The sequence below is a fragment of the Brassica napus genome, chromosome C9, assembly GCF_020379485.1.
Source record: "Brassica napus cultivar Da-Ae chromosome C9, Da-Ae, whole genome shotgun sequence".
Classification (NCBI taxonomy): domain Eukaryota; kingdom Viridiplantae; phylum Streptophyta; class Magnoliopsida; order Brassicales; family Brassicaceae; genus Brassica; species Brassica napus.
The window spans coordinates 18,051,678-18,064,749 of NC_063452.1; the positions used below are offsets into that span (position 1 = coordinate 18,051,678).

Sequence of the window (13,072 nt, forward strand, 5' to 3'; positions counted from 1 at the left end):
GAATTGCATTCGTATTGTTTAAAAACCGACCAGCATATAGAACATACGAATTCGAATCTGATTACATTGATAAAGCATATGGCCGTGTGGCTTTAAATCTCTCTGTCATACATAGAATCATAATTAGGATTGTTCGCACCATGGTCAAATAGATTTACATTGCCGATCCTTTTTGTTTAATAACATGGCCGAATAAGGCATTCTTGTAACCGATTTGTTTTGAATGTCTAAAGGTCGAATCTGAATTTTAAATGACAATGTGATCCAGATGTCGAAAATCTCAAATCTAGACTACGCAGCCCTTAATCTCTCTGGAGATAACTATCTACAGTGGGCGCTAGATACAAAGATCAACCTGAGGTCAAAGGGACTCGGTGATACTATCATCGAGGGAAACAATGAGAATGATAAAAAAAGATACAGGGCGATTAGTATTATACGCCATCACCTCATTGAAGGTTTAAAGGATCAGTACTTAATAATGGAAAATCTACTAGACCTTTGGACCGCTTTACAGCGTAGATATGATCACCAGAAAACGGTGCTACTTCCAAAGGCTAGATATGAGTGGAAGAATCTCAGATTCATGGACCATAAGTCCGTGGATGAATATAATTATGTATTGTTCAAAATAGTTTCAATGATGAGACTGTGTGGTGAAGAAGTAACCGAAAAGGAGTTACTTGATAAGACCTTCTCTACATTCCATTCAACGAATGTATTGCTACAGCAACAGTATAGAGAGAGAGGATTCACCACATATACTGATCTGATCTCGTGCCTACTTCTGGTCGAGGCCAATAATGAACTCAGAAGCTCACAAAGCTGAACATGAAAAGAAAGATCCCAAAGAAAGCAACCACGTCTATAATGAGAGAAGAACACACGGCAGAGGCCGTGGTGGGTACAAGGGACGTGGTGGCCGTGACAATTATGCTTATGGCCGTGGATATGGAAACCACAATAATTGTGGTCGTGGTTCCAACTATAGCCGTGGAAGAGCCAATTTTGGCCGCGGTCGAGGCGGTATATCTAAGCCGTCTTACTCGACCAAATCTGTTTGTCACAGGTGCGGGATGAGTAACCATTGGGCCAAGAATTGTAGAACCCCTAAACATCTGTGTGAACTCTATCAAGAGAGTCTTAAGAACAAGAACCCAGAAGCTCATATGGTTCACGACAATGGGTATGATGCTGATGATGATTTCGACCATGAAAAGAATGATCAAATGGATCACGAGACATCAGATTGTCTTAAAGACTAAATTCGACTTTTATTGTTGATTGTTCTGTGATTGCTTTGGTGTTTTTATTTTTGTTGTTTGAATTTATAATATGAAAGCTTTAAAGTTTTATAAAGTCTCTGAGATTAGAAATCTTCTTATATAGAATGAATGAGATGAGTATACTCGTGGTGGATAGTGGCTCAAGTCACACAGTTCTTAAAGACAAAAGATACTTCATCAATCTCATAATGCAAAGTGCAAACATACACACTATTGCGGGTGTGGCCGGCCTGATTGAGGGTCACAGCCAAGCTTATATATTGATGCCTAAAGGCACTCGTCTAGAGATTAAAAATGTCTTGTATTCCCCTAGCTCTAAAAGGAGCTTATTGAGTTTCAAGGATATAAGATTGAACGGTTTCCATCTTGAAACATGGGAAGAAGGAAATAAAGAATTCCTTAACATATTTTCAATCACCCAAGGCAATAGGACGGTCCTAGAGACTGTACCCGCAAATAGCTACTGGTCTATACTATGCAAATATCAGTATGATTGAGGCTAATGCATGCGACAATTTCACTCTATGGCATAACCGGCTTGGCCATCCCGGTACTAATATGATGTGAAAACTAATAATGAATTCACAAGGGCACACGTTCGAAGGAGTTGTCCCAAACAATCTCACATGTGCAGCATGTGCACAAGGGAAACTCATAACTAGGCCATCACCAGCCAGAGTGGATAAAGAGATCCTAAATTTTCCGAAAAGGATTCAGGGAGACATATGTGGACCAATACACCCACCTAGTGGGACGTTTCGGTATTTCATGGTCCTGATTGATGCATCGACCAGATGGTCGCATGTTTGCCTACTATCCACACGGAACCTGGCATTTGCACGCCTACTTGCTCAGATAATAAGACTTAGAGCACACTTTCCAGATTTCCCTTTAAAGACTATACGTCTAGACAATGCTGGTGAGTTTACGTCCCATGCGTTTAATGAATATTGTATGTCCATGGGGGTAAGTGTAGAACACTCCGTGGCACATGTACATATACAAAACGGCTTGGCCGAATCCTTCATTAAACGTATCCAGCTGATAGCCAAACCAATACTCATGAGGTCTAAACTACCGGTATCAGCGTGGGAACATGCTGTATTACATGCAGCAGAACTGATTCGCATCAGGCCATCTAGTGAGCATAGATATTCGCCATTCCAGTTACTCACGGGTCATGAGCCAGACGTGTCCCACATCAAAACATTTGGATGTGCCGTTTACGTTCCAATTGCTCCACCACAGAGAACTAAAATGGGACCACAAAGGAGGATGGGAATATACGTTGGATATGACTCCCCAACCATTATAAAGTATCTTGAGCCAACAACCGGTGATTTGTTTAAGGCCAGATACGCAGACTCGCAGTTTGATGAGTCCACATATCCGACCTTAGGGGGAGATAACGGCCGGTTGAGCAATGAAATCGAATGGTCTCGACCATCAATATCTTGGCAAGATCCTCGAACTAAAGAATGTGATATGGAAGTCCAAAAGATTATACATCTTTAAAAGCTAGCTAATCAACTGCCAGATTCATTTGCTGACCCAAATAGAGTGACAAAGTCATACATACCGGGTTGTAATGCACCAATACGAGTAGACGTACAGAAGGGACAAGGTCAAGTGGCTACAGAGTCTAAACAATGTCTCAAACGTGGTAGACCTATTAGTTCTAAAGATAAACAGCCTCGGAAGTCCAAGAGAGGTGCTGGATCCGAGAACATCAAGGGAACCGTCCAGAACATTAATGGACCGGCCGAGCCGAACCAAGCGGTAGAGCCAAGTGAGCCGGCCATACCAAATGATCTGACCGTTCCAAATGATGGGGTTCGGGACGCCGAACTTCATGGGACACAAGGGCCAGACAATCAAGAGATCTCTATAAACTATATAATGTTTGGAACGAAATGGAACATAAATGATATCGACGTCGATGATATTTTTTCTTATAAAATAGCACTTGAGATCATGGAAAAAGATGAGGATCTAGAACCCACGTCCATATATGAATGCATGCAAAGATCATACTGGATCAAATGGAAAGAAGCTATAAACGTGGAGTTAGAATCATTAAAGAAAAGAGGCGTTTTTGGCCCTATAACCGTGACACCTAGAGATGTCAAACCAGTGGGATACAAATGGGTCTTTGTGAGAAAGAGAAATGAGAAAGGAGAAGTAGTGAGATACAAAGCACGGCTTGTAGCACAAGGATTCTCACAGAGACCAGGAATAGATTATGAGGAAACTTATTCCCCTGTGGTGGATGCAACTACATTACGATATTTGATCAGAATGGCCGTGAAAGAGAAACTTGATCTGCGCCTAATGGATGTAGTAACTGCGTATCTGTACGGTCCACTGGATAATGAAATTCATATGAGAGTTCCAGAGGGTATTGAGCTCAAAGATAAGAAAGGTTCTCGAGAATAGCATTGTATTAAGCTGAATAAAACCTTATATGGTTTGAAACAATCAGGTCGAATGTGGTACAACAGATTATCAGAGTACCTAATGAAAGAGGGTTATAAGAATGATCCAATAAGTCCATGTATTTTTATAAAGAGATTCGACAGCAAGGGCTTCGTGATTATGTCTGTCTATGTGGACGACCTAAATGTAATTGGAACCTCTGGAGAGATTTCCCAAACGGTCGAATGTCTAAAGAAAGAATTCGAAATGAAAGACTTAGGAAAAACTAAGTTCTATTCGGGACTGCAATTTGAGTATGTAGATAATGGAATCCTTGTGCATCAAAAGACATATACAGAAAAGATACTCAAGCAGTTTAATATGGACAAGGATCATTCCTTGTCGAGTCCTATGGTCGTGAGGTCCTTAGACCTGGAGAAGGACCCATTCAGACCAAAGAAGCCGGACGAGGAGATGCTCGGGCCGGAAGTACCTTACCTAAGTGCCATTGGAGCCTTAATGTACTTGGCTAGTCATACAAGACCGGACATTAGTTTTGCCGTGAGTTTACTGTCTAGATTCAGTTCATGTCCGACACTTAGGCACTGGAACGGAATAAAACATTTGTTCAGATATCTGCAAGGAACAACAGACCTCGGATTGTTCTATACAGACCGACCAGGAAAGAACTTGGCCGGATATGCAGATGCTGGGTACTTATCTGACCCACACAACGCTAGATCTCAGACAGGTTATGTGTTTATACACAGTGGGGCTGCAGTATGTTGGCGGTCCACAAAACAAACCTTAGTGGCAACATCCTCTAATCATGCCGAGATCATAGCCATGTTTGAAGCAAGCCGAGAGCTTGTGTGGTTGAGGAACATGACCGGCCATATTCTTAAAGAGAGTGGCTTGGCCGTCGGAAAGGAAAAAGAAGAACCAACGATCATCTATGAGGATAATGCAGGTTGCATAGCTCAACTCAAAGATGGATACATTAAGGGAGATAGAACGAAACACATCTTGCCCAAATTCTTCTTCACCCACGACCTGCAGAAGGCTAAAGAAGTTGAAGTGGTTCAAGTTCGGTCCAGTGACAATTCGGCCGATCTTTTCACCAAGTCTCTGCCAACCTCAACGTTCAGGAAGCTGGTTCATCAGATAGGGATGCGTCAGTTGAAGGATCTTTAGTGATGTCTTCATCAGGGGGAGTGTCATGTGTTGTACTCTTTTTCCTATCTACGGTTTCCATTTTTCCCATGTTGGGTTTTTTGGTTTTTCCTAGAAGGTTTTAACGAGGCAACATCGTGCATGATACAAACCCATATGGTTACGGCATCCAAGGGGGAGTGTTATAAATCATTAAGTGGATGGCACATAACCAAGACCAAGACAAGGCCCAGCCGTGGCCAATGGAGGAGAGAGAGAGTCGGCGGCCAAGATCCTAGTCGACGAAGACTTCAAGTTTCCTTTTCTCTGTTTTAGTAGTTTTCCTATTTTCAGTTGTATTAGGTTTTGGATAATTTCCTTTTTACTTATACTTTGTAATCCTTATAAAAGAAACATCTATTGTTCATTAATAATACAGAAGAATGCCCCATTCTTTTACAACAATTTATGAAATATGATGCATGAGCATGACAAACCATGATTATATAAGTTACCAAAAAGTCCGTCACTTTTAGTAGCCTTAGGCATTATATAGCCACAAGAGTTGGCCCTCTTCGGAACGCGCTAGACGCTAGTCGGGCGGTCGGGTTAGGCTTAGCGCCTAAAAAAATCGGGGATTAATCAGAAATTATGCGGGGCAGAATTTTTAGATTGTTTACTATGTTATAAACCGTGTTCTAAAAATCGGTCTCCTAGCCGCCTGGGCGCTATGCGTCACTTTTCCGTTCCGATTTATGTCAAATCGGTTTAAAAAATCAAATATCCGATTTTTTCCGCCTAGACCGTCTAAATGACTCTAGCCGCCTAGGCGGCCGCCTAATCTATTTTTTATTTTTTTATTTTTAATAATTATTTTATTTATTTATTTGGTCTAAAATTTTATAAATATCATTTATATTCATAATTTTGATGAAAATTACACTATATTAAGTTTATATATTCTATTTGTGTGTTTTATACAATCGTAAACATGAAAATGTATTAATATTATACACAATTAAAGATTAACATGTTTTATAACATAGTAAACAATCTAAAAATTCTGCCCTGCATGATTTTCGATTAATCTCTGATTTTCTCTTTAGGCGTTAGGCCCGACCCGACCGTCCGACTAATGCCTAGCGCCTAGCGCGTTCCTGAACAAGGGTTATAAAACATATTAATCTTTAATTGTATATAACATTAATACATTTTCATGTTTAAGCCTGTATAAAACACACAAATAAAATATATAAACTTAATATAATGTAATTTTCATCAAAATTATGAATATAATGATATTTATAAAATTTTAGATCAAATAAATAAAAATATTATTAAAAAGAAAAAAAAAAAAATAGATTAGGCGGCCGCTTAGGCGGCTAGGCGGTCGTGTATGCGGTCTAGGCATAGAAAATCGGATATCCGATTTTTTAAACCGATTTGGCATAAATCGGAGCGGAAGAGTGACGCGTATCGCCCAGACTGCCGTCCAGGCTGATAGGCGGCCGATTTTTAGAACGGGGTATTTAGCTAAGCTACTAGTGATATTCGTGAGTGTGACATACTAGATTTTGATAGATATTAACACGCTACATCGATTGCTTGGAAAATAATACAAGTACTAACGCATTTATTCTCGACAAGGGAAAATTACTAATAGTTACCGTAGATAAGGCAAAGGTAAGAATTAATCATATATTCTTACTGACTGTAACTTTAAGACCATGTTTGATTCGGAGAATGACGGAGGGAACTGGTTCGATCTTCTGACTGTCAACGACCTTGAAATCATAGTTTTGTATGATCTCCACAACTATCATCTTCATCTGCAAGAGAGCTAACTGTTTACCCAAGCAAGTTCTTGGACCTGCACTAAAGACCAAGAACTTGGATGAAGGTTCACGTTTGAGCCCTCCATTCTCTGAAATCCATCTCTCCGGTTTAAACTCTGATGCGTCTTCTCCCCATACAGATCTCATTCTACCCAGTGCGTAGACAGAGATAAAAATCTTTGAATCTGCTTCAACTTTGTGCCCGCTTGGAAGCACATCTGACTTTGAAGGAGACTTGTGGTTGAAGGGAACCGGTGGGTAAAGTCTCATTGTTTCGTACAACGCAGCGTGTAGATACACAAGCTTCTCTAGATCTGTCGGATCAAACTTTGCGTTGATCTCTTGTCGGATCTTGGTCATAACTTGAGGATGCTTAGAAAGAAGCCAGAAGAACCACGTGAGTGCTGAGCTTGTGGTGTCCCTTCCTGCTAACATTAGACTCAAAACAACGTCTCTTATAAACTTATCATTATTAGGTTTCAACAGCTTATATTTGGTTGTGTCTGCATTAATATAATATGTTACTGCGTTAATAGTTGGCTCTTTCTTCCCGCGACTTATCTCTTCTTTTCTTCTTGAAGATATGATCTTTGCAAACATACTGTTGAAAATCTCCGAAGCAGTTCGTATCTTCCTCTCAGTTCCAATACCAATCAAGTTTTGAAGCCTCCACAAGATCATTGGTTTGAAATATCTATAGAAGGTAGCTTCTTCAGCGAAGTCGGCAGCTTCACCAAACTCATTTCCGGGCATCTCGGTGGATAGTGACATTGGGTCGTCACCAGTCATCAAAATGAAGGCAGTATCAAACATGAATCTCTTGAATACATCTTGTAAGTCTATGATAATGTTTTCCTCAGCAGCTTGATCAAGTAATGGAACAAGATCATTCTTTAACTTACTTGTAGTGCTACTTACTGTGAGCTTCAGGAAGTTCTGATGGTGGAATAAGGCGTGACCTGACTTCCTCAGATCCTCCCATAACTCCCTATCCGCGGGTATGATTCCATCTCCCAGGATATCAAAGATCTTCTTGAATTTACGTCCTCTAGGGTAATTCGGAAAGTTTGAGCTGAGCATGTGATTGATATTCCTCGGATCAACAGTGAACAACATGTCTGTTCCACTAAACCAAGGCCCTTTGAAAGCGAATGTCAGATCGTTGGCCTCATGAACCTCAGAAATCCAGTCAAAAATTCGGGGGAGTTTGAAGAGCATTCCGGGAAGCATCCCGAGGAAAGGCCAGTTCTTTAGCGAAGGCACATCCTGAGATTTCTTGCAAAGAAAGAAATATAAGGGATTAAGGAAGAAAATGAATGCTATGAAGACTCCAAATAAGCCTATCATAGCCATTTTTTACATGCAAAAAGGATTTATGAGTTTGGATACAGAAATTTTAGTTCAGTTGGTTTCCTATATATAACATGTACAAGTAAACATGTTGTGGTTGACAAATTGAATGAATAATCGTCGGCAAACATGTCATTAGGTCCACGTGGCATCGGACAAAAAAACTCGTTTTTCACGTGTAGAGATGTTTAAATGAATCCAACCACACAACCTTAACCGAGTGGCAACGTCATCTCCAACCCATTATCAGAACTCTATTTTAATGTGATTTTGACATAAACTTTCTTCAACAGAATACTAAAAATCACACTAATTTAGTGCAACACTATAATTTCACACCAAATTTAGTGTGATACTATTCACGACAATAAAATACTATTCACCCCATTAAAAATATACTATTCACTTATTTTATCAATAAAATATATAAATAAATATTATAGGTGTTAGTGTTAAATTTGGTGTTGTGGTTAAACAGAACTTATTTTTAGTGTTAAAACTACACTAAAATAGTGTGGTTTTGACACTAAAATTGTGTTATGGATTAGAAATGTCCTAAGATAGGTTTAAAATTGTGCAAAATATCCCAAATTTGAAAACTACCATCTCAGATTTAGCCGTTTGTATGGTCATATGACATGGACAGGGGCGAACTAGAAAAACAATATATATGGGGCACAATAATTTTTTATATAGTTTATATAAAATATTTTTACAGTATGCTTATAATAAATATACTCATTATTTCTGAAAATATTGTTTTACAAAAACGTTTGTTTAACAGATATATAAATCTTATGATTTCAATAAATTTTATATGCGTTAATAGTCACAAATTATAATCGTAAATAAAATTACATTTACTGAATTACTATTTGTTAATCCGAGAAAATAATGTATTTATTATCAGATTTAATATATTCTAGTACATATAAAACATTATTTTTATAGAAATAGAATGAGTGCAAAATGAAATTTGAAATTCAAGATTGATATTTACGCAGTAAAAATGAACAAATTAGACAAATATAACTAATTTAATAAAGTTTAAAGGAACAAAAAATGACTTAAATAAAATATGAGAACAACAGTAATTATATATGTTGACAATAAATAACTAAAAGATGGAAGAAAAATATGGTCAAACGTTAGAGCATGTGGCACCATTGACCTAATTAACCAAATATTTTAGATTAACATACTCAAAACTATGTTAGAAGCAAAAAATAATAAATTTAGTATGGGATACGTGTCCTACCTTCTATGCAAATAAATCTGCCCATGGACATAAATATATAATTTCATTACGAGTAACGAGATATACCTGGCACCAGTAAATAGATCCTCAAGGGATTAGTCGGTTGAATTCCAGGCTGCCAAATAATCCCAATTATCAAAAATAAAGGTTCATAGGGTTATCCCATCCCTATATCAAAACGTCTAACTCTAAACTCTGATTTTGAAAAAGTACTAAAAATGGTCGAACATAATTAGCCATTAGGTTTTAAAGGGATAAGTTTTAGCCTAATTTTTTTTTTTGATTCACATAATTTTATAAAAAATTAAAGATAAACGAATTTTCACGCCCAAATTGAAAAACCAAAATTTCCGTCATAACCGTAAAATGAGGGTTTTATGCAAAACCCAACAAATTTAATTTTATCGCCAAATCCAAAAAAACATATTTTTTTGTCAAAACTGAAATATTGAATTTTTTAAGTTTTCCTCTAAAACTGCAAAAAATATTTTCTGCCAAATTATCAAATTTGAGTTTTTTTCTCAAAAAATGTAAAGACAAATTTTCCATCCAAAACAAGTTTTTCACCCAAAACCGCAAAAACAAAATTTTCACCAAAATTGCAAATTTGAGTTTTTTCGTAAAACCCGCAAAATAAGTTCATGACAAAACCGTAAAATTTGTTTTTCCATCAAATTCTGCAAAATTTTGTTTTCTCGCCAAAACTGTAAAATGATTTTTTCTAGTGAAAATCATGTTTTCCCATCAAAATCGTGAAATATTGTTTGCTTGTTTTTAAAATATTTGAATAAATTACTATATTTATCTAAATCACAAAATATTATTATATACTTTTTTATAAAAAAAATATTATGAAATAGGTTATCTCTGGCTCATCCCATTTATATATAAATCATTAGAGCAAAAATAGGGTGAGTGCTTAAACAAAACTGGATTTTGATGTTACAGTTATAGGGTTGGGTTTAGAGATTTCAGACGGGCCAACCCGCGTCCAAGTAGCTCAACCCGTAGTGGGTTCAACTTTTCTACGGACTGCGCCAATCGTCCTGCTATTTCCCAGCCTGCCCCGCCTAGCTATGCGATTTTGCGAGCCAAATCGCAGATTCAAATATGTTATGTAGTTTCCATGATATGAATGTCATTTTAGAATATGTTATATAGTTTTATGCTATGAATATCATTTTAGAATGAATGTGACTTGTAAAAGAAAAATCACAAAAAAATCTTTTGTAAATGATATACACTAATGCATTAGATTGAAAAAAGAGAATTGTAGAAAAACTATAGAGTACAAACAAATATATTATACAGTACTCTTATCAATAAAATTGTTTACATATATTATATTCATTTTTAGTTATATCCAACATTTGTGTTCAGAAATTAACAAAATTGAGAATAACCAATTCACTAATATATACTGAACTAGATTAAGATCCGCGCCTTGCGCAGAATAACTATTATATATATACATATATATATATATATATATATATATATATATTATGTATTATAAGTTTTACATATTATAAAATTATAAATATAAATTGAATAATTAAAAGTCAATAACTATTACATATATAATTAAGTTGGTGCGAACATACAAGTCAATTTTATTAATCTAAACAATAATTTTTGTTTTCTTTGATAAGATATATAATTAAATTTAAATGATATTAACATGCATAATATATTTTTAATATTAATTTCTATTAAATGATATTTTCTACTCATATAATTTTTTGATCATTTGTATCTTTTATAGCAAAAAATTTTAACTACTGACTACAAAATTTTCATTGTGGGATTAATAGTTATATTGGTTAAAATATTTTTAAAAATTAAATTGCCAATGTTTCTTCATAGCTTTTATCAACAAAAAAAATTGTTCAGAGTAAATTTCGAAATTAAAATAATTATGTATTTTATATGGTATATAGTTTAATTTAAAATGATATATATATATTAATCATAATAATTAATTAAATTAGACTTTTTGTTAAATGATTTTTTAATCATTTGTGTTTTGTCATAACAAAAATTTTAAACCATGGATCACAAAATTTAAATGTGAGACTTTTAACAGTTTTAGTAATTTATACTCGTTTTAAAAAATTCAAAATATAAAATATACAGAAAAATATAAATTTTATAATATGTTTAATGTGGTTGTTTAATTTATTTTAATAGTTTAAAATTAAACAAATATAATATAAGATATACTAATTTTTAACAAACTTTTATTATTCAAAATCATTTATTTCCATATATACTTTAGCCACATTAGGCAATTCCGTAACTTTTATTTAAGGAAATAATAAAAAACATAAATAATGAATTTATGGTTAGTTTAACAAAAACCTTTTTATATAATTAGATGGACCAACATATTTCTCTAATGATTTTAATAATCATTCTAGTGATGACACGTGGCTACAAAAGAAGTTGCAATGTTTCTCAATTAATATACAACTAGCTTAAGATCCGAGCAATTGCGCGAGATGAATGTTATATATAAAACTAATTTTAATCTATTATTATATATTTGTATTCATTTTATATTATGTTTATAATTAAATTCGAGTAAAGACATAAATCAAAACAATACATCTTTTTTATTTATGATAATGTTTTAGTAAATAAATCAAAACAATCATTTTTTTATTTTATATGGTATATAACTAAATTTCAGTGACATGGACATAGATATATAGTATATTTTAATATAAATATTTATTATTGAGAATTCATACTCATATGATAAACATACAATTTCTAATTTGCCATTTTTTAAATGTAAATTTCAAAACTAATATATTAAGGTTTTAATAATTTTTCAACACAAATTTAGAAATTATCATATTTAAATATTTTTCTATGTTATATAGTTTAATTTTAAACTATATTAATATATAATAGAATGTCTAGTAAATGAGACTAAATGTTCATAAGATTTATGATTATTTTTATCTTGTTATTACCAAAAAAAATTAAACTAGTGATCACAAAATTTTAGTGTGAGACATTTAACGTTTTTAATAATTTATAGTCGTTTTAAAAATTCAAAATATAACATATAAGAAAAAAAAATATATTTTTTATTATATGGTTAATGTGGTTGTTTAATATGTTTTAACAATATAAAATTAAATATAAAATAGCTCAGATACAAAAATTATTATCAAATATTTATCATTTATAATCATTAATTGTCATATATATGTTAATCATATTAGAAAATTTTGTAGTTTTTATTTAAGGACAGTGCGAGAATATTATTTTGTACACTATTTATCAATTTAATTGTTATTTTAATAAAAATTATAATATTAATTAAGATAAACCAACTTACTTCTCTAAGAAATCTGAATTTCATTCTCATAGTGACACTTGGCTACAAAACAACGTTGTAGTGTTTCTCAATTAATATATAAGGGACGGATTGAGATATAAAAGCCAAAGAAACTATATCAGTTGATACAAAGTAAGTGAAAGTTAAAGTATTTAGATATTTGATTACAAAGTTCACTTCTTTGTGTTTTTTGTAATATTAGATTCCAAATTTCCTAAAAGAAATAAAACCTAATTTACGTTGTACAATATGAAATGCAATTTTTGTATATCTTATTCATGTTTTTTTCTATTTTTTCTTCATTTGTATTTTAAATGCCTTGTACTTCTTTTATTATAGATAATACAATATTTAAGAAAGCATATGTGTCTCAAGTTATTCATAATCTTTATATTCCATCAAAAAATTTAGTTTCAGAAATGTT

The 13,072-nt window shown here is 34.0% G+C and overlaps 2 protein-coding genes across 2 annotated transcripts; one reads left to right on the forward strand and one right to left on the reverse strand.

Annotated features, from left to right (window-relative positions):
• The first annotated feature begins 803 nt into the window (after positions 1-803).
• LOC106392486 lies at positions 804-1,265 on the forward strand. The gene has a single exon (XM_013833296.1). The coding sequence runs from the start codon at positions 804-806 to the stop codon at positions 1,263-1,265; it is 462 nt and encodes a 153-aa protein (XP_013688750.1).
• A 5,142-nt stretch (positions 1,266-6,407) lies between these two features.
• On the reverse strand, positions 6,408-8,089 carry LOC106390287 (alkane hydroxylase MAH1-like). Its single transcript, XM_013830718.3, has one exon. The coding sequence runs from the start codon at positions 8,039-8,041 to the stop codon at positions 6,548-6,550; it is 1,494 nt and encodes a 497-aa protein (XP_013686172.1). The 5' UTR covers positions 8,042-8,089; the 3' UTR covers positions 6,408-6,547.
• Between the last annotated feature and the right edge of the window lie 4,983 nt (positions 8,090-13,072).